This window comes from Notothenia rossii (assembly GCF_949606895.1).
Source record: "Notothenia rossii genome assembly, chromosome: 2".
NCBI classification, from domain to species: domain Eukaryota; kingdom Metazoa; phylum Chordata; class Actinopteri; order Perciformes; family Nototheniidae; genus Notothenia; species Notothenia rossii.
The window spans coordinates 83,279,009-83,301,793 of NC_136904.1; the positions used below are offsets into that span (position 1 = coordinate 83,279,009).

General features: G+C 41.4%; 1 protein-coding gene across 2 annotated transcripts; it reads left to right on the top strand.

The window, feature by feature from the left end:
- The first annotated feature begins 6,390 nt into the window (after positions 1-6,390).
- On the top strand, positions 6,391-22,769 carry ankrd50l (ankyrin repeat domain 50-like). 2 transcript variants are annotated; one of them, XM_079665174.1, is made up of 4 exons: positions 6,391-6,676; positions 10,458-11,277; positions 17,453-17,670; positions 18,131-22,769. In XM_079665174.1, exons 2-4 carry the CDS (start codon positions 10,850-10,852, stop codon positions 21,667-21,669), a joined length of 4,185 nt encoding a protein of 1,394 aa, XP_079521300.1. In that variant the 5' UTR covers positions 6,391-6,676; positions 10,458-10,849; the 3' UTR covers positions 21,670-22,769. The 2 variants fall into 2 exon arrangements, with proteins under 2 accessions (XP_079521300.1, XP_079521301.1); XM_079665175.1 differs by lacking the exon at positions 6,391-6,676 and adding an exon at positions 10,147-10,363.
- Positions 22,770-22,785: the final 16 nt, after the last annotated feature.

Below are 22,785 nucleotides of genomic sequence, written 5' to 3' on the forward strand. Positions count from 1 at the left end.
AGAACTGTAAACAGATTTTTCTTTATGGATATTTTACAAATCACTTAAACTGTATTCTTGTTTTGTCATATAGTATTTCATAACTGTTTTTCATTTACTCTCTCGCTGTCCATCTCATAATGTTTACATAGAAACTAGCTGTCAATAGGAATATCATTCAGAAGAATTATAATTTCTTGCAAAAATCTGTCACAAAAAGAGGTTGCATATTTAAATTCAGGTTTTGTTATGGCAACGTCAGTGGCCAAACAGCCACATTTACTGCTGCAAATACGTTCAACATGCTGTTGACATGTAAAGCAGTGGCAACTATGCCACCATTTCAGCTGACTGTTTCTCAGAAATACTGTCACATAACATCAGTGTTGGGACTAACGCGTTACAAAGTCACTTTTTGCGGTAACTAATAGCGTTACTATTTACCGATTCCCATTAAGTAACGTCGTTATAGTTACTGTGATTTAAATGGGTGCGTTACTGCGTTACATTATGTGATGGAACTGAACCGCATCTCCCTGCGGATGTAATTTACAGGCGAATACAGCGATGTCCTCTCACAACACCATGGAAAAGTGAAAGTAACCAGAGAGGAGTGATGATTGGTTAACGCGGGGTAACATTTCAGGGTAAGCCAATCAGAGACAGAGTTGGGCGGGTCTTGCCTTATGGGGAAAATACACACACACGAACACTTGCTAATGCTAACACACACACACACACACACACACACACACACACACACACACACACACACACACACACACACACACACACACACACACACACACACACACACACACACACACACACACACACACACACACACACACACACACACACACACACACACACACACACACACACACACAATGGCAGATGCAAGTATCAGTGAGAGCAGCAGCGCATTTACAATTTGGAGATATAACCACTATTTTCAATTTGTGGGGATAAAGGACGCAAAAAATATGACGGTCAAATTTAAACTGCGCAGGACAGAAAGCATTGTCTTACTGTGCCACAGAACAACACAAACATTTGTATTTTTATTGTTATTATTTTTAAAGTAAAGTAACTTGTTACTAGTTACTTTTATAATTTAGTAACTAATAAAGTAACTAGTTACTTTGAGAGCAGTAACTATAACTATTACTAGTTACTTTTTAAAAGTAACTTGCCCAACATTGCATAACATCCATATATTTCAGTGCTAGGTTGATGGTTAGCTAAGCTAACTGTGAAACACTTTAACTGACAGGACTCCGGATCAACTGTGTACTGTAAGGTAGCTTCTAGCTTCATGTCGAACAGTAAGTCAACATTTCCCAGAGAGCTTTCTTTGAAATCACCAGGTAACGCTAAAAAACATTACATTTAGATTATATGACAGTGTTTATTTAATATATCTGGCTAGCTATAGCTACTTGCTAACGGTTTAGCTTACCCCCGCAATTCAAAGTAACGTCAACGTAGCTGTCATTTATGCTTTGCTTACATGTTCGCATAACTTGGAAGTTTACTGACATTTACATATCTTGTTTACCTGGCTTAAGTGGTGGCTCTGGGGTTGTTGTGTGAGCCACCACTTGAGAATTGTCGTATTTTTTAAGAAAATGTTTGCTTATGTCCATCTTCAAAAACTCTGAGTCCGTCTGACAGTTTATTTTAAACATTGTCACAGCTCACAGGATAGGTACCTCTCAGCCAATAAGACAGATGTTTATTTCCATTCAACTCTCTGGTTGGTCTGGTGTCACTGAACACGGGAAATTACAATCCTGCTGTCCTCTTGTGTCATGATGAGGTTCAGGTAAAGCACGGTTAATGTATATTATTGACTCAATAATATAATACATGACTTTGAGAGTAGGCAATCTATGCATATTAACACAATTAATTAAACATACTTATCACGGCGACGGTGTACTGAGATTTATTTATTTATTTTTATTTATTTATTTGTTTGCTAGGGGGCCCCTTAGTGGCTGCGGGGCCCTAAGCGGCCGCTTATGTCGCTTAATGGGTCGGGCCGGCTCTGGCTAGAGAGATTGGAGGGGCTGCATGTGGCCCAGGTGGTGATGGCCATCCAACTCCCCGAACGACCCACTGACAGCTCTGCTTTGCAAAGGAAGCCCTGGAACAGATGGTTGCTTCGTATGAAATAAAGACAACAATCTTTAGAAAAATACACATTTAAAGCTTCCTGCAGTGAAACCAGAACATGTGTGTGATTTTACAGAAAGCAACATGCAGCATATTAAGGCTCTGCAATATATTGACAAATGTTTAAGTAATGTTTTGGGGACACAAGTCAATATAATCCCTTTGTATGGAAATCACAAGATGAATGCTACCAATGATTCATCAATATAGTTACTTCTATCTCAAGGAGCACCTAAGGTCAGCAGCAGACTTTCATGTGAAATTTGAAAGAAAGTTTACAATTTGTTTCTGATTCACGAAAAGAAAAATCTCCCTAATGGCTGTCAGAACTAGTTTGAATGCTTTCCATCAACTGACCTGAAAAATATGCCGTTGGAAAAAGGACACAAAAAGGAAATTACCCCTCATTTCAGATTTTCTATTAATTTTTCAGAATATAGGCGGTTTCACATTAAAGATGTTCGATGCAATCATGAACTGCAGCAACGTTTTTAAAGCACTTTCACCAGCCTGTGATTTGAGAAAATAATTATGTTTAAAAGCATACAGTATTCATGCAATTTTGACAACTGAAAATAAACCCTACGACTCAGATTTTCCTCAAACTTTCCCCCCTGATGGCGCAGTGAGACGTTCAGACCAAAGATTTCTTGCTTTTAAGGCTCCATTATTACAAATGCAAAATATTCAGGATGCACCACTTTGTCTACACACCCACACAGAAATATCCTTTAAAAATGTTATATAATTCAGTAATTTAAAAACAGATACAGTTCTCTATCTTCAAACCATTTGGGATTAATGAATTGTATAATGAAAAAAACATACATTTTATATGAAAACATACAGAACATTTTGAGGGTTATATTAAAATTCACTGAATAAAGACAAACCTAGAAGGCAAAATTGAAATTCCCTCTAGCTGATTTAAGTTTCTGCCTTAATCTACCTCTCTTTCTCCCACACACACACACACAAACACACACACACACACACACACACACACACACACACACACACACACACACACACACACACACACACACACACACACACACACACACACACACACACACACACACACACACACACGCGTGCACACACACACACACACACACACACACACACACACACACACACACACACATACCATGTATACATTACTTCAGGGGACATTACATTGACCTACATGCTTTTCCTGGAGACTTATCCTAACCTTAACCATAACCAACACATGCACAACCCTAACCCTAACCAAGTCTTCACCCTAAAATGAATGATTCCCCTTATGTGGACCTCCATTTTGTCCCCATAAGGGAAGCCAGGCCCCACACGTGACTGTGTTAACAGATTTAGGTCCCCACAAGGAGAGTAATGCTAGGCCACACACTCACACGCACACACTCGTAGAGTTATGAGATCTAGTAATTTATGGAAGATCATTATCGAGAGAACTGTTGAGGAAAATCAATCTGCACAGAGAGTTCCCGGGGCAGATTGGTAACAGCTTGAGAACGAGTACAGCAGTGTTGGATAAAACACTGTCAGATATGAAACCCTTCAAAATAACAGTGACTACCAAGAAAATCTGGATTTCAAATTCAAACCTTGATCAGCTCTTACATTATGATTTCTTGTTTTTGCACCAATTCTATCCTCTTTGGCATTACTGTAAATAAATTATGGAATTATTGAAAAACTCCCTTAAACTGATTTTCATTGGAGCTGTTTGATGAGTGTTGCTGTGTGTGCAGCCTGTTAAAAAATAAAAATAATTGCACAAAGTTCAGGTTTTAAAATAATGGATCGGAGGTCAGAATCGTCTTTTGAATGTGACATGGTTTGGCTTTTTTTTATTCTGTAAAAAATAGTCAAATATAAAACAACTGAGTTACACATTCACTGTGATGGTATTGATGTGCCTGCATTAAACCCAGAGTCTCTTTTTCATCTGCAAAGTCAATATTGAACATTCGTATTCACTGTTATTCATTTGTACATCCAGAAGGTTTATTATAAGGTGAGGTGCATCGGGTATGTCATGGCAGCTCTTCACTCACATTTTGAACATTTTACTGAGTGTACTACAGGAATATTACACAGATTTTCCCTTATTTATATGAATTTTTCCATCACTAAATATGCAATTGAAGTATGCACTAAAAACATTGATGTTTTTTTGGCTGGATGTGTTTAATGGGCTGTTACTTAATGGTGTGATGCATTTCGCCTCCACAGTCTAATGATGCCTGGCTGCATCAGAGACGGTGGAGAGAGCTTTTGTTGACATCAATGAATTATTCAGCATTGCAAAACATGCATTGAGGCACGATTAGACATCAGCAGAACGGAGGAGCAAGAGAAAGAAAACTTCCAGAGACAAAGGAAGCAACATGCACACTTACAAAATATGATGTATTCCCTATAGTAAAAAAGCTCAGTGAAAGCCTACTGTATGTGAGCCTGAAAAGTTCATTACGTTTCAGTAATGAGAGAAACCTTCTGAAACCACCTGAGTAAGGTCTATCATATTTATGGTCAACAATTTTTTGTTTTTTGTACTGAATTTGCCGAACCATTTTCCTATTTTCTTTTGGAAAGTTTGACATATGCATGCAAATTATGTGTAATAAGTGTTTGTGTGAGAGAGTCTGAGTGATGTGTGTTAGGAAACAATATTTTCCCAACTCTTATCTAAATATAATATCCATGATTGTGATTTATCTTCAGCTGAATCATTTTGACAGAAACCTGTAACTATATCCAGCAGAGGTCTCCCCTGTTAATATAGTAGATGCTGACTGTTGGAGAAACATTTTTGATAAAAAGGTAATCCCTAAAATTAAAGTTTATTTTAGTGTTTGTCGCAGCAATTCTACACGGAAATAGCAGCAAACAGGTGAGAAACTAAATAAATATGCTGTTTTTGTAGTCTCTTTTTATTCAACTTTACACAGATGAGAGTGGAGCTGCATTCGTGACATCATCATGTTATATGTTAACGACAAAACCTTTTTGTAAGAGAAAGAGGGGTTACGATGTTTATTAGTCTATAGGAGAATGCTAGAATGTGGAGAATTGGGGAACAGGGTGAAAAGGTCAACTCTCATTTCACTGTGAGCTCAGTTGTGAATGTTGTGAACAGTTTCAAGTCCCCACATTTAAAACAGTTTATGGGGTTTGGACAAAAAAAACATAATGTCTCCAAGTAGCCTGTGAAGAATTCTGTAAAAGTCGGAGGAATGAAATAGGAAAAATCTCCTAACATGAAGAACTCAGTAAATACTTCCCACACATTTCCAAATCAAAAGCTGAGCCACACTTTTGCTTTATTTTACAGCATACTGTAAGAGTGATTTTATCTCATAAAATCAGAAATATATCAAATCCAAATGTATAATTTGTCGGTCCTCATATGCCAACACTTTATAACTACGACCTAAGCCTATTTTTGCATTTGAGATTTAGACTTTGCACTTCATCATTTTCACAAAGATTGTGTAAATCAACTGATAACTTTATCATTTTGAGTTTTAATCTTGTGTACGTTTTACCAGCTACATTGTAAATGTCTGGTTATATTTGGTTTACCATGAGCATTGTTTTGTCTGTCCTTAGCCTTCTAACATCTCATCCATTTTCCTGGCATGAATGGGCTTCCAAAGGTTACACTTACAGTAAAACAGTCTATGGTGGTGTAAAGTAAATACCGGTAAGTAGATTTATTCAAATACTCTACTTAAGTAAAATGTTTAGAGACCTGTACTTTACTATGAGTATTGTAATTTTCTACTTTTTACTTCTACTCCCAGTACAATTCAGAGGTTAATATTGTAATTTTACTCCACTACATTTATTTAGTAGGCATATCTTTAGTTACTTTGCAGAATTATTTTAATGATGTGAAATACAAGCTACACTGCAGTATACAACGTTAGATACATCTATATCGAAACATATCATATATATTATTCTGAAGTGGGCCAATCTGCTAAATGAGTACTTTTACTTTTGGTACTTTAAGTGTATTTTGATTCTAATACTTTTGTACTTCTACTTGAGTAACCTTTTGATTGCAGGGCTTTTACTTGTAACAGAGTATTCCTACACGCTGGTACTTCTGCTTTTACTTAAGTACACAAGCAGTTCTGTCATCTCAAAGTCTATAACTAAAACTCAGTCAGACACACGTGTAGTCCAGTTTTGCAAATCTGTGTGAAACCAGCCATGTTGTAGGATGTCCTTGTAACAGTCATTTAATACTCCCCCCATCTTGAACATCCTTTTTGAGAGTGTGCAGGAAGCAGAGAGAGCAGCCCCCCTGAGAGACGGAATGAGAGAAAACGACAGTCTACGAAAGAAGCAAGACTCCTTCCCCAGCAATAACAACAACTCCACCTTTAATGTGGTGTGTGGAGGCTCGTGGGAGGGCATACACGTGATTTAAATCCGGTGAGGAGCTTTCGGTTTGTCGGTGAAGAGGAAGACGGAGATGGGGAGCGAGTCTGTCCGTCAGGTGAGAGTGATTGATTTAAAACTCTGTCACGGTGTTTTTGCAGCGAATAAACTGCATTTCTGACTTTATCGGAGCCTTTGCCAAAAACAAACAAATTGGGCACCGCTTTGTGTTCTCAAATTGCGCCGAGCATTGTGCCTGATGTGGATTAATGGGGTCAGTAAAAACCCACATCAGCAGGTAGATATGTTCACTAGCTTTGTCTGGAGGGAATATGGTGTGAGTGTTGGTGTAGGAGCAGACCGGTGGAGGATCACCTGTAGAGCCAAACAATGACTGTAGTGAGGGAGCTTACTGCTGTTGTGTTAAGGTGTGTAGTCTACAGTTTATGACACATTAAGCAGATGATTTATGATATAAAGCCCTGAGGCGGTGATTCATAATCATGTGGAGGTAATTAAAAGTCAAACTGAACAATCTACTGTTTAAATGTTTAATATTGTGAGCCTAGACCAACAAATCCTATATAAAACCTTATTTTACAAACACTTTTTTTTAAAAATATAAACGTATATTTATAACAAAGTTTAGAGCAAAGTATTTTATGTTTTTGGTAATAGACTTTCTTAAACTCTCCTACATCCTTCAGATTTTTTGCTGTTTGGTTGGCAGTATTTTTAGACTAATGATTTAAGCCCAGACATAGTCTACAATATCCTCCCCCTGCCCCTTAAAACTAAAAAGTACAATCTTAATGTATGGCAATAACATGCATTTCTATTACTTGTTACTTGTTAGATGCTTTTATCCAAAGCGACTTACATACTCAATACTGTGGAAATCCCCACAGGAGCAATTTTGGGGTGAAGTTTCTTGCCCAGGGAGGGACACAACGACATGCTGACTCTATCCCCTTGATCCGATCCCCAATGCACTAACCCACTGCGCCACACGCCTCCATTACTACATTACAGTATTACATTACCATGAATTCCACAGTTTTTCGTTGGGATGACCCCACCTGTAGCTGTTGTTGTTAGGCATCGACCTTGCAGTTAGGGTCAGGACTGCCAATCAGTCAGGGAACAGGTAATTATGCATTTGCATGTAATCGTAGCTTTTTCATGTACCTTCCGTCCATTTGGAGCATTGAATGAGGTGTCCAAGCACCTTCTTTGGAATTAAATGTAGGGGAAGTGTGTTTTTAAAAGGAATTGTTGCTTCAGCCTGCAGGAACGATACCTTATTCAAGTATAGATTCACTTGAATGCTACTTAGGGCCGGTCTTTTCTAGAAAAGCAGTGGGACTTATAGAAATGTGTCTGCACATGTGTCTCAAGTGACCAATTGTAATCAGATCTCACTTCTCCGCTCTATAAGTAAACACAAATGTGAACCATTTTCATTTGCAAAGACCAAATGTGTTGGTGTAATCAACCAGCGAGAGCATTTCCTGTGCTTAGTCTTCTAGAAGAAGAAATAATCAAAACAATACAGCCCGGGTCTATTCCTCTGCATGTTCCAAGCCAATTAAAGCGGCAAAGATATTTTTGAAATGCTGGTAATAAAGCTCTATGAGCTTTAGCAATTTTTTGATGTGGACAAAGTCAGCTTTAACAATTTAAGAATCACCTGAAGATTGGAAAAGGGAGGAACAAAAGGATAGCCTTAATGACATATTTTGTGTTGAGTTACATTTTACACATTAAGACACATCAAGTCAAAAGCTCCCAGACCACATCGGCAAGGTGTTTGAGTTATTGGTTTACAATGTGTCTTGGTGGTCATTTATTCTTGTATTTAGCACTGTCCAATAGGATTGAGCCATTAAGAAAAAATATCAAATTGCTCATATTCTGACAGATATTACATTTTATTCACGAAAAGTAGCCTGTAGAAGTATATAAGTATTTTTTACCACTGAACATTTGACTTACTTACTGTTACTATGTTCGTCAGACAGTTGGGGACTATGGCCTGTTTATGCTTGAATTTAAATTGACTTGACTTTATTTGACTGCTACATAAAGAGCATGTCTGAGAAAAGCTATAAAGATGCTGCTTCAGGCTTTTGGTTGCTGCACCATCATCTTTACAGGCTGCACGCCAAGTTTAGAGGCCTTTGTAAATACCACAAGTAAAGACAAGAATGTAGACAACTTCACTGTTTGGTGTCAGTCTTCAGTGTGCGCTGCTAAAACACAACATCTCGTCATTCTCCGGCTCGTCTCTTGTATTTGTTGTACATTTTGTGTACAACGTGTGTCATCCAACTGTAATTGCTTTCATTTATTTCTGTCAGACTGTCACCAGGGTGTCATGATATGCACAGCAGTGAGGTTAATTTCTGCTCATTCCCATTAAGAGTTAATTGGTTATACTCTTGGCAGATTGAATTTAGTATAGATGGTGTTCGGTCGGCTAAAAATGGAAAGCACTCTCATCACAATGTTAACTTTGTCACAGAAGTCTTTGAGATTCCTCATCTACATTCCTTTAAGCCGGTTTTCCTTTATCACAGGACCAACCATCTTCTTTTGTAATCCACTTTATCAAGTAGTAGCATGCACTTAAAAAAGTATTGAATTTTCAGTGTGGGGTTGATAGGCACAGGAATGCATGGTGGAAATTGCCCAGAGCTGATTATACGGGGGAAAATGTGGCGTCTTGTAAAACCAGAAAATTACATAATTACTGTAATTCCTTGAAAGCATTTTTCCAACTATCTAATTTCTCTAAATGTATAGTCTATACTAAAAGTCACCAGCAGAGTTGTATTGACGTCGTTTTCCTTTAGAAGAAAGTGGTACATTGGTACTAAAATGTCTGTCAGCTCTTGAGTTTGAATAACTAAAGAAATAATAGAAATATTTTTGAAAATACAAGTAAACATTAAAATTAAGGCTAACATTGTTTCCATGTTTTAAGATCTAAATAAATAATGATATATAGCATCTGTAAATCAAGTAAAACATAGTAAAAACAAAATTGAGCTTATATCACATCACTAGGATGGGCGATAGAAAATACTATTTACGCAGAAACCATTCAAATGTCTTAGAATAAAAAAGAGTCATAGCCCATATTTGAGAAGCAGAAACCACATTTTTGATATATTTATTTTTGCTTGATGAATGAATCATCTTAAATCAATGTAAATCAACATTATTCTTATTCATTTAAAAACCATGCCGGGATGGCAACAGCAATAAACAAAGCACATATAGCATGATGGGGCTTTACATGGATAACTCACCTAAAACTAAAGCCCCAGGTGTAGTAATGCCCTGTGACTGAACCTTGACCCCAGGTAACCCCTCCCACCTGTCAACTTTGAATTGCCCACAGCCACATGAGTCCTCCCCCTCTCCTCCCCTCTCTCTCTCTCTCTCTCTCTCTCTCTCTCTCTCTCTCTCTCTCTCTCTCTCTCTCTCTCTCTCTCTCTTTCTCTCTCTCTGTTCTCCTGTGCATGTCTTGACATGCCATGAAACACCAAGAGAGGGAGGAGACAAAAAAACCCAAACAGGAAAAACCGGAGAGCATGAGAAACGGAGAGATGGAGAGAAGGAGGTGTGAGGTATGAACGAAGGGTTGTAAAGAGCTGAGGGCGTGAGAAAGGAAAAGAGAATTTCATGCTGAAGTCGCAGGGATCGATGCCTACAATCTTAAAAGAAGCGGGACAGAAACTAGTTAGGGGAAATGTTGCAGCTGTAATTGGAAGACGGAGGACACTCAGTCAGAGGAGGGGTGAGATAGTGTGTCATTATATCTGTGAAAAACATGCTGTCAGTTTCTTCTTTGACTCATTCCTTTTCCCTCTTTCTGATTTCTGACTTCACAGCTCCACGATCTCCAGGAATTAATATACGGTGGTAACCATGGATCCTCTTCTTCCCTTTGGCGTTTCATTCCCTGCAACAAGAAGATCATGACAAATCCAAAAAGAGGAAATCAAGAGGTACATCATTAGTCAACTTCAAAATTCTCTGACTTCACTTCTCGTCAGAATTACACCTCAAGACTTTCAGGAGAGGAACAGCCACTGATAACAATCTCCTGATGCAATACTTTTGGGAACTGTCAGTGTGAGGAAAACCCCCCTATCTGTCACAAAACAGAGGTGTCAACACCTGCAGAAAAACCCAAGAGTCGGAGTACATTTTACTGGAAGAGCATGGGACTAGGAGTTCAGAGCAGTGAGTTGTTGCCTGGAAGTCAAACCACCAGGAACAAATGAGTAGTAGTGGATTTGGCAGCAGCCCTAGCCTGCTCCAGGGCCGGCGTTTCTACTGCCGGGAATGGGCCCTCGAGAAGCTGCGGCACAGCCTGGACGCTCGCTCTGTGCCGGGGCAGCCGCCGGGGGTGCTGGTGACGGGGGTCCCTGGGGCTGGGAAGACCGCCCTGTGCACTGAGGTGGTGTGGCCCACCTCGAGAGTAGGGGTGGCCGTCGGGCTGGCCCCCCGCTGCCTGGCCTCGCACTTCTGCCAGCGGGAGGACCAGAGGAGCACGGTGCTGTGGAAGTTCGTCCAGAGCCTGGTGGAGCAGCTGAGGGCCTCCCCGCTTCTCCCTGCTGGGTACAAAGAGAGCCTCAACAGCCCCTCTGTAGCCTCCTCTCTGGAGCCCATCAACTGCCAAAAAGACCCTGATGACACCTTCAAGAGGTTTGTAGCACTTTTAAAAAACAATCACATTTAATACAATTGTCAAATTATTTTATAGTGACAGGCACATGCTTGACCTGAAGAGGGTAATTCTTTATTGAGGCAGATTTTAAGCAATGTATAAGTTTACCAAATAAGAGGAAGAGAAAAATTAAGCAAAGTTAAAAGGAAGCCTGAAACCCATCCAGGAGCTCGGCATGTGTCTGCATGTTCAAGAGCTAACCCATTGCAGCTCAACGCAGCAACATGTATCTGAGGGGAAAGTGTTTTATATAACATGTAGAAAACCTGTACCACAAGTCTTTCTGTTTAGCAAATATTAAGATTCACCATTTAATTGTTGTGAACATAAACATTCAATGTTTTTTGTCATTTTAAATGAGACAAACCCTGTCATAAGAATAAAATCTGGCCTGTCGCCAACCAGACAAGCTTTGATTTGAGACCAAAGACAAAATCAAGACCCTTTTTTCGTGTTTAAAGTGTAGCATATTGCTCATAAATTTGGCATTTGTAACCAAAACTTCTGTCAGGTAATTTGATCCTGAGGGATTAATGAACTAACACACAGGCAGCTCCTGCTCATGTCGTGGGAAAAAGATCCATGAAAGCATTTAGATTGCACCTATTCTAGTACAAACATAGGTGATTATCTGCAGGTGTTTAGACTGTCAACAGACACAAAGTGGAAAAGTAAGTGTAAAAGCCATCTGACCATTGCTTATGCAAAGAGAGTCCGTCACAGGAAAAAGACGGTAGCGGCTATTCTTCTTCCTCTTATATTTATTTCTCCTCTCATAATGCAGCCCATTCACAGCACACACAATGGGTCTCCAGTGTGAATGAATGCTACAGTGTTATTTACGACACAACTTCCTTTCAGAGAGGGGAAAAAAAAGAACAAAGAGGTGAAAAATGCCTCCAGTACCCCAGTCTGCTTCTCAGCACCAGTCAGCGAGGTCACCCTCCTCTCCAAGACTTTTTCACTCTCTCCCGGTGTGTTTGCTCTGCGATGAGCCTGAGCCCTTCACTCTCCCCCTGTGTTTGCTTACCTCTGGTGTGAAGTACCGAGCTAGATTCCTCATTCCCCTAAGACTGGCTAACAGCCAGACTCTGTTTGTGTTTGGAGCACTTGTGAGGGAAAGTAGCTGCGGGCGAAACATTGCCATGTGAGAACAGCCGTTGACAAACTGTTGAAACATGGGCCTGTTTGGCAGCGAGAGAACCAGCTGGCAGCCGGCTGAAGTCAGAAAGTCAAACTATGGCGCTCTGTCTGAACCCTTTCGACAGATGATTTAAAGTTCAGTTGGTCTATTCCTGTCAATTACATTCATCGTAACAGAAAGACTGGATGTGTTAATGATTGATAGTATATGTAGTTTGGTTCACTTGGCCCGGCAAAAAGTATCCATAGTCGCCTCTTACTGTAGGTCTGCCTTGTTTCAAGTTCTCAATCTAATTACAAAGTTAACAAGAGGTGTGGGAAGAAGTATATAGTTTGTTAACATTAGTAAAAGTAGAATTATGATGGTCTAAAATACTTCATTACAAGTAAAAGTGTTGAACTCAAGTTACTTAAGTAAACGTACACAGGTATTATCAGCAAATCTACTGTCTTTATTATACTGAATTGCTCCTCACAGTGTTTTGTTATTATAGAATATCATATAATAATGTCTGCAGATTTAAAGGTCCCATTTCTACTGATCATAATTCCATTGTTGAGGTCTACTAGAATAGATTTATATTGTGCAAGTTTCCAAACTCGCATTGGTTTCTCATACAGCATCTCTGTAAAGTGTGTGTTTCTCTCTCTGTCCTACACGGCTTGTTGGAGCTCCTGCCCCCCCCCTCTCCCTGTGAGCCCACTTTGCTCTGATTGGTCAGCTTGCCCACTCTGTTCTGATGAGTCCACCACCGTTACGGTGGAACATCAGTGATTATGTGTTACAATGGCGTTAGCAACCAGAAAATGACACCAGTAAGGGGGTCTGGGTGCCGTGTTGGCGGGATGTTGTGCGGCTCGCTGCTGCGAGGAGCAGACAGTGTGAGCTGGGTTCATTTCCTGCTTGCTGCGTGGGATCTGCGAGACATCGCGAATGGACGCAGGAAGATGGGTGCAGCCCCCTCAGCACCCCCATCTGCAATGCTCCACTAGCAATTTTGAAAACTTTGTATTCTACTACGTAGATTAGTAGTATAGTATCTTATCATATTAGGAGATTGTGTGTTGTAAAATATAGTACCATATTTCCATCTGAAATGTAGTGGATTAGAAGTATAGCATCAAATGGAAATACTTAACAAAGCATAAGGGTGTTACAATTCTACTTAAGTAAATGTCATTAGTTACATTCCACTCCTGCTAGAGGGGTAAACATGTATAAATCATGTGGACTGACCCTTTCCTTGACATCCTTTACTTCAGTGGGCTTCACCACTTGGGACAAAGCTGATTACGAGCACTGTTCTTAGAGACTGCTACTGGACTTTATATGACATAATGACAAACAGGTAGAAACAGGGTGAAAAGCGTAGTAATGTTGTTAAATGGATAGTTTGTGTGGTTGCTACGTTTCACACGCTCTTTAATGAGGAGCTGCCAAATTACACGGTGCACACACACACACACACACACACACACACACACACACACACACACACACACACACACACACACACACACACACACACACACACACACACACACACACACACACACACACACACACAACAAACTGTGTGGCCGAAAAATCTGGGAAATCCCACACTCAAAGGCTGCCATGCATACAAAAAAGATATATACATATATTTATATGTATACCAATCATATAGATAGTTTTCTTGAGGGTTAGTGTTTTAATTCATGGCAAGCTCTCATAGCTACTATCATACAGTATTATCCTTTGCTTCGCCCACTTTTATTTTAAAACACAAACTGTTGGAGTTATTTAATTTGAATTTATAAGTAGTAGTCTACAGCTCATTGTTATTGCTGCCTATCTTGCCTTGGGCATTTTAAAAAAATGATGTTTTTATTTTGCCTGGTGAGGTTTAAACAAAAATGTGCTGAGAATACATGAACGGTGGCCTATTTTTATAATTGATTTAAGCTCCTGGTATCAGCTCAGTAAGAAGACAGATTATTTATTAATGGTTGGACCTGATGTGAAACCAGGTTTGATTGTGTCATGCGCACCTCACCAAGTTGAAATAAAGCTCAGGGTCAAAGGTCAGCCACATACCTGTGTACAGGACCATGTAGGTTGAGCAGAGCGGAAAAACATTAAGCAGTAATAAAAGGTTCATTACACTTCCTCCTCCGCAGACCTGAACGTGTGCCCGGTGAGGGAGTGTTTTGTTATCCCATGACTAAAGCAGACTGAGGTACTATAAGCTTGTTAGAAGTAGCCGGCACCCAGGGCAGGGTTTAAATCGTTTTTTAATTGCAGGATATGCTCAATGGTAAAAGCCAAGGCTATCATGTCCAAACGCAAAGAGATGATTCACACACACATTAGGGCTTGGTCTGCAAATATCTTGCAAAAAGGATTCTAGAATGATGTGAACCTCTGCAAAAGGAGAAGTTAACTGTTAATTCCCTTACAGCGGATAATGTTTAATACTAAAACCAATATAAAAATTGATAATTTTATGATATACAACATTACCCCTTCAGGGGAAAATGAGATGTGCTTTTTCACACTTCCAATGTCATAATCGAGTCCTATTACTGTTTACGGCTAATGTATTCTAAACTTTTTTTCATGCGTTATAAAGTGTCAGGATGAGCACCGTTTACCACCACTGTTGAATAAATTCCTGCAGTTTGAATTTATGTACGTGCACACAAATGTATCCATTTTACCAGAGTTTAATTGGGGAGCTAACAGCACATTTGTGTGTTTCATAATTGTGACATTAGCTCAAATAGGGCAGATTTGTTGGATGCCTCATTTACCAAAATCTAATTATGGATGAGTAATTTCTGTGATGTTGAAATGTCACATCCCACTCCCTACGCTTATGTTAATCCTGAGAATGATCATTTGGTGTAGACTTCATCACATTTAGTAAATGATCCTTCTTCTAGTTACTGATTTAACTAGACAGGTTTCTTATTCATTCATTCGTCAAGCTTCTGAACTTGCCAGACTAAACTACACATGTAATGCGTCTCTGCCATTGTGGCTCTGTTCACAGATTGAAGGATCTCTTCCTGGTTTTACATAAACACCTCTGGCTGTTTCCTTCCTGGTTGCAGCATATTCTCCAGTTACAAGATTAGAAACACTGCTTGATTTGCTATTAATAGGCACCAGAAATGCATACAAAATACCCACCGACTGTGCACAATTTTGAAGCTGAAATCATACCTTAACTCGGGTTTAAGGAAAACCTGTTTGGTCACTTAAGGTGACGGGGCCTTCTGGTCATTCCTAAATACAGGCATTTACACTAATGACAGCACACACACTGACATACACCCTGTGTTTGCGGCAGGGTAATTGACTTGGTGTTTAGCCTCTGTGTGACCCATTCTTACCACACTGCAGTCACAGGTTAATCACTGTTTGTCACCTTTTTAAAACAAGACCCCGGTCTGTATTTGCACTTCTGTCTCTGCTGAGCTGACACAGAATCAACCCACACCTGGTAAAATCGTAGATGCAGTGTAATGTTTATGTTTTTGCTTAATGGACCAAAGTGTTGGGCTGACTGATCAATATTGTCATTCCTTAAACTAACAAGTCCAAAAAATGTCTTTTTTAAAAGTTAAAAACAAGAGTTTAAGTTTTATGGTCCACAACGCTAAATTATGCTGGTTCTCTGTAATCCAGTAACTACTACTTCACAAACCTCCCCTGGCTCAGTTTAAACACAGGTCTGGCACTGCTTGGATGTGTTAGAACAGGGTGAACATAGGTAGCTATAATGACTATTTCTACTGTACAGTTACCATTACATTATCATAGTTGTCAGATTTTTTTTTTTTCTCTTTAGCTCAGGCATATTTTCACACTAGTCACAGTAATTATGTGGAAGCATAAACTTTGTTCTTAACATTACCGGCGACTTCCCTTAAACAATTTGTGCTTTCATTTTGAAGTTCAATAGCTCAGGGCTGTTGAATAAAGGATTTTATTTTCTTCAAATAAACTTGCCTTAGGGCTTAGTCTAAAGTCAGGAATTAAATAGGCTGGAGGTCCGAAAAACCTTTGATCTCTGTGCCCCTGCACAGAAAACCATGTAGGACCTTTTTCGTCATTATTTCGATTTTTGTGTGTGTGTGTGTGTGTGTGTGTGTGTGTGTGTGTGTGTGTGTGTGTGTGTGTGTGTGTGTGTGTGTGTGTGTGTGTGTGTGTGTGTGTGTGTGTGTGTGTGTGTGTGTGTGTGTGTGTGTGTGTGTGTGTGTGTGTGTGTGTGTGTGTGTGTGTGTGTGTGTGTGTGTGTGTGTGTGTGTGTGTGTGTGTGTGTGTGTGTGTGTGTGTGTGTGTGTGTGTGTGTGTGTGTGTGTGTGTGTGTGTGTGTGTGTGTGTACAGGGTGGAGCAGGGCATTTCAGAAGTTCTTTTAACCTGAGTCACCATCAGATCAAAGCAGGGTGTGGGTGCTGACTCTTAAGGATTTAGATTTTTGAAAAGTGTAACATTGTTTCACCGTTTTGCATCATATTTATGAGTCCAATAACAGTAGAAGATACACCTTTTGCTGTTCTTATTCCCTGACAGCAGCTGCATTTCAATGTTAACAGGAGTTTAATGTTGTTTCTTCATTACCCTGTGTTTAAAGTGAATAACAGCATGCACAATTGGAATCATACTGACTGCTACTGTTGCCAATAAAAGCATTTTACTTTGGTAATATGTTTTGTGGTTGGATTGAATGACATTGTGAGATTGTTTGTAAAACAAATATCAAATTTATGACAAAAGCAAAAATGTCACAAAACACTTTCATGCTATAAGTTGAATCATGGCACTTTAGGGCAAAATATCTGCCTGCATAAGGATCAAGTGATTTAATTGAGTTGACCTGCTGTGTATTTCTTGAAAGTAAATTCTGAACAGTACATTTCAAAGGCAAATAATGAATGTTACTTCAAACTCCCTCATCTTCCCAACAATGCTTTTTCTACATAGCCATCTTAAATGATCCCTTTCTTTGTGTCTTTAGAGCAGTGCTGGGGCCCCTGTTAGACCTTCCTCCTCCAGCCAAGACTCTGATGGTGTTGGTGGACTCCCTGGACGTAGGCTATGGGACAGGTGAAGAAGGTGCGAGGAGTAACTCCATTGCACAGCTCCTTGCTGCAAATACACACCTGCTGCCCAGCTGGCTGCTGCTGGTCTGCTCCATCCGCCGCAACAACAAGGCGCTGTGCAAGATGTTTTCAAGTGAGAAGAAAGCATTGCTCATCTGTGTTTTAAGATTTTATTTTGTTGTAAATGAGAGATTATAACAGACTGGATCATGAACTACCTCAGGCATCAATGTGGAGCATATTGGGCAGCAATTATTGGGCAATCAATGTTTCAGTTATTCAATTTGCCTTAACTAATTAGAAACACTAATTCATTGGTTGTATGCCTCTGCTACAACAACTGTGGCCGAAGGCATCGCGTTTTGATCAAGGCCGATGGAATCTGTTGTGAACTCTACAGCTATACCTAAACAACATGGGGTGTTGTGTCGACAAAAAAGGAAAGAACAAAGTACCACAAGATGGTTATTACCTACACCATAAAAGAACCAACATAACACAATGGATGACTGATAAAGAACTGTATACTCTATGTATAGTATATGAACTATTTTGGGCTTAAATAAGCTGAACTACCTCTTTCTGTGTTGTAGGTTTTCGTAGGCTCTGTCTGGATGACCTCCGCAAACCCCCGCCCGTCCGGGACGTGCAGCAGTACATCCTCTGTCGGCTAGATGAAGATGCGACACTTCGCCGTCAGCTCACCCCTGACACGGCTGATATGCTGAATCTACTGCACATCAAGAGCGGTGGCTGCTTTCTATTCCTCGAGCGTGTGCTGGATGGCGTGGCAGGTGCCCTGGTGGGTCTTCGGGAGATCAGAGACATCCCCGGGACTCTGAATGGCCTCTACCTGTGGTTGTGCCAAAGACTGTTCCCCCGGGGGCTCTTCGTCTATGTCAGGCCTCTCCTCAATATCCTATTAGCTGCCCCGAGGCCCCTTACCCCTCAGCAGCTGTTTTCAGCAGCATGGACGCATGACACACTGCTCAGCCTCCAGGACTTCCAGAACAAGCTCCGAACCCTCGCACCTCTCCTGATCGATGGCCCTGGTGGCACCAAAATACTTTTTCATGCCAGCTTTGCTGAGTGGCTCACAGATGTTAAATATTGCACACAGAAGTACCTCTGTAGCACGAAAGAGGGTCACAGCATGCTCGCAATGGCTCTGACTTTGCAGGGACCTAATCTGGACAATGAGGACACTTGCCAGCTTGCCACACATTTAGTTTGCTCAGGTCACCATAAAGATAACCCCTCATTATTGGCACTGTGGATGCTGTGGACAGATGTGCCTGTTCTTACTTCTAGCGGTAGAAGTAGCCTCTCCTTAACCCAGCCTCCTGTTCTGGTCAGTCAAGAAGTCCTTCAACTGTTAATTAGGAGTGGGCTCGTCCCTGCCGCCTGTTTTTCAGATGCAGATACAAGTATTGGAGTTCATTGTACAGGTGAAGAGATAAGTAGTTTAAGACAGGCTTTTGAAAGGGATGTGTCTGTAAAGAAAATGCTAGGCAGTGAGGTAGCTGTACACCAGCCCGGTTCCACAGAAGGACAGACCTTGCTTGCCAGTGCAGCCCAGGAGGGTTCTGCAAATGTAGTCGAACTTCTCCTGACATACAGATATGATCCACTGGTCAGTGACCAACAGGGTCAAACTCCACTGACTTTGGCTTCCAAGCAGGGTCATGTCAAAGTGTTGTCTGCTCTTTTGGAATGGACCAGGAACCAATGTCCAGAAAATGCAGTGCGGATGATGGAGCATGTCGACAATGAAGGCTGGACTGCCCTGCGCTCTGCGGCGTGGGGGGGCCACAGCGAGGCTGTCCGGCTTCTTCTGGATGCAGGGGCCGATGTAGATGGATGTGATGCTGAGGGCAGGACTGCTTTAAGAGCTGCTGCGTGGGGAGGACATGAGGAAATTGTCCTGACACTGCTGGACTATGGGGCACAGGTAGACAAAGCAGACAGCAAAGGTCGCACACCGCTAATTGCTGCTGCCTATATGGGGCATCAGGAAGCTGTGGAGATATTGCTGAACCACAATGCAAAAGTTAACTTGGCTGATGGAGATGGGCGCAGTGCTCTGTCAGTCGCTGCCCTCTGTGCCCCTACAGCAGCAGGGGTCAAAGGTTATGGGGAGGTAGCAAGTCTATTACTGGAGCGTGGAGCAGATCCAGGACACAGAGACCATGATGGAATGACACCATTGCTTCTTGCAGCCTATGAGGGCCATGACGATGTTGTTGAACTTCTGTTAGAAGCTGGTGCTGATGTAGATGAGACTGCTGGCCCTAGTGGCAACGTCTCCGCTGCAGCTGCTGTTACTCCCCTGCTGGCAGCCTCAGCAATGGGCCACATGAAGACAATATCACGGCTGCTTTTCTGGGGAGCAGCTGTGGATGCAATTGATTGTGAAGGAAGGACAGCACTCTGCCTAGCAGCAGCGAGAGGCTGCTTTGAGGTTGTCCGCGCCCTGCTGGACCGAGGCCTGGACGAGAACCACAAGGATGACCTTGGCTGGACTCCACTGCACGCTGCAGCCTGTGAAGGCCATCGGGCTGTGTGTGCTGCTTTGACAGAGAGAGGCAGCATGGCAAGGGTTGGAGAGATGGATATTGAAGGACGAACCCCTCTCATACTGGCTGCCCAGGAAGGTCACTGGAGCACTGTCAGGCTGTTGTTGGACAGACGTTCTCCTATTGACCACAGGGCGTACGATGGACATTCTGCCTTGAGTGCCGCCGTCCTGGAGGGCCATACTGATGTTGCGGAACTGCTTATGAGAAGAGGGGCCGATACCGATGTTCGGGATGCAGAAGGAAGGCCTCTGCTCTACCTCCTGGTGTTGGAGGATCGCCTTGAAAAGGCAACTCTCCTAATAGAGAAAGGTGGGGTCCCGCTTGAGTCCCGAGACTCTGAGGGACGTACAGCACTGCATGTTGCTTCCTGGCAGGGGTGTGTGGAGATGGTAGACTTACTGTTAAAGCATGGGGCAAATCCCAATGCACAGGATACAGAGGGGAGACCACCAATGCATTCGGTGGCTTGGACAGGACATGCTGAAGTAGGACGTCGTCTCCTTGAAGCCACTGGTGTTGATATAGACCTGAGTTGTCACCAGAGGGCAACAGCTCTGAGCATCGCAGCACAGGTGGGGCAGGAAAATATTGTTGGAATGCTTCTGGAAAGAGGTGCAAATCCCAATCACATGGATAAATACGGCCGCAGTCCAGTCAAAGTCGCTGGGAAATACGGGCACTTTAAAATTGTCAGGTTATTGGAGAACTACGGAGCCAAACCATATGTAGGCATGTATTCAAACTCTAGTAATGCATCCCCTGTAAAACCTAACCAGATCCTTTATTCAGGCATGTTGGAAAGTAATGGAGTTGAATTCACCGCTGCTACCTCCCTCTCCTCAATATCTTCCCCCGGTTCCACAGCAGAGCGATTCCACTCAATGCACAGCTCCCAAACCTCATCTACTGGACACTCTCGGGCCACGATGCAGACGGTGCCAGCTGACAGCCTCAGCTTTATTCAGCAGATCCAACAGCACTCCCTTCCCCGCTGTCGTAGTCGTCCCTCCACCCTCCCCCCACCAGGGAGCTCAGGCATGGGTAGCATCCATGGAAGCATCCACAAGCATTCTAAAGGCAGCCCTCCTACCACTGTTTGCACAGTCGCTGCCAAGATGCACAACTGTGAACTGACTCAGAAAGGCTTGTCGTCTGGACTTGAATATCACGACAAAATGAACAAACAAAACTCAAACTTAATAAAAGCTGACGGGACTGTTTACGATGGGGGCAAATGGCACTCAGTAATGGCTTCCCTTGGGATAAGGCCAGGGCAAGATAGCCCCAAAAACCGAGAGAGTCCTCCTCTGGGCTACCCTTATATGTTACAGAGACCACTGCAAGGGGAAGCTTGGGATTCTATACCCCAGAAAAACATTTTGTCACCTGCTTGCTACAGTTTTACCACAGACCCACCTTGTAGTGCCTTGCCTGAAGACGGTATGGTCGATATGACAACCACAGACCCGCAGCTTAATCTGAAACGGGCCATCAAACTGCAGTTTGAGGGTCCTACCAGTGCAGCCTTATATAAGAGAGAGACACCCCTGTGACTGGTGCTCCACAACAGAGACTAAGTTGGTTTTTGCTACACTGTCTTCACAAACTCTTTTATTTAACTGTTTTTTAGTCTGGTTTTAGTTAGTGTTGCAACAATTAGATCATCAGCAGTAAGGTTTAAAGAAATGAATTTGACAAGTAAAACTTACAAATACTCTGGTTCATCTCCAATGTGCGGATTTGCTACTTTTTTGTTGTTATTTTAAATTATTTTATTAGCGTCAAGTCATTTTTTTATTTTAAATATATAATCGGCGGATCAATTGATAATTAAAGAATTCCTTAGTTACAGCCTCAGTGTGGGTATATACAGCTTATTTTACGGTTCCAAAACAAAAATAGAAGTGTAATGTTTGGTTTAAGTTGGACTTTTTTGCTGTTCAAAGAAAAAGCAGTTTCCACTGTATTCAATGACTTCCTTGGTTCAGCGGGAGAGATCTCGCTCCCAACCTCTTCAAAAATCCAGAGGAAGAAACAACCGAATGACAAAGCTTACATTCCTGCCTTTCCGTTGACTGTTGTTTATGTTGAGCAGGACTCTCAAATCAAGCTTATTTATTTGAAGTGTGAAGCATCTATGTTCATTTTCAACGTTGACTTCATTCAACAATCCATATTTTTAAACAGAAAAGTTAAGGTTGAGTTATGTTAAATACATTTTTGCAAGTAACGATAAGCACTAAATTAACTTGTTTAAGAGCATGCTTGTGGCCTTGATCTTTTTTAAAGCCTTGGATATTTACTTTAAACTGGCCGTGGCCCTCTATAGGTCCATTGCTGACAACCAAAAACAGTTTGCATAAAGAGCAAGCCCACCAAAGTCTAACCCATTGCAGGGTTTACGATACAAACTAAAAAAAGACAGCCCATTGTACTGAACAAACTTGGCTCCCTCAGAGTATCTGTGTCTGTGAGCAAGCAGGAAGGACATTGAAAATTGGACCAAAAAAACTGAGGGAGGATGTGGGAGGATGGTTGATTTCAAACTTGTTTGTCGACTAAAAACGTTTCTAGTACTTTATCATTTTTGTTGGATTCATATTTGATTACCTTCATTCATTAAAGTGGCAATTGGTGCCATAAAATTGTCTAACTCTTTCCTGTCTGCC

Coding starts and splice junctions, on each gene's coding strand:
- ankrd50l (XM_079665174.1), top strand. CDS start 10,850: ATGAGTAGTAGTGGATTTGGCAGCAGCCCTAGCCTGCTCCAGGGCCGG. Junction 11,278..17,452: donor CCTGATGACACCTTCAAGAG/GTTTGTAGCACT, acceptor TTGTGTCTTTAG/AGCAGTGCTGGGGCCCCTGT. Junction 17,671..18,130: donor GCTGTGCAAGATGTTTTCAA/GTGAGAAGAAAG, acceptor TCTGTGTTGTAG/GTTTTCGTAGGCTCTGTCTG.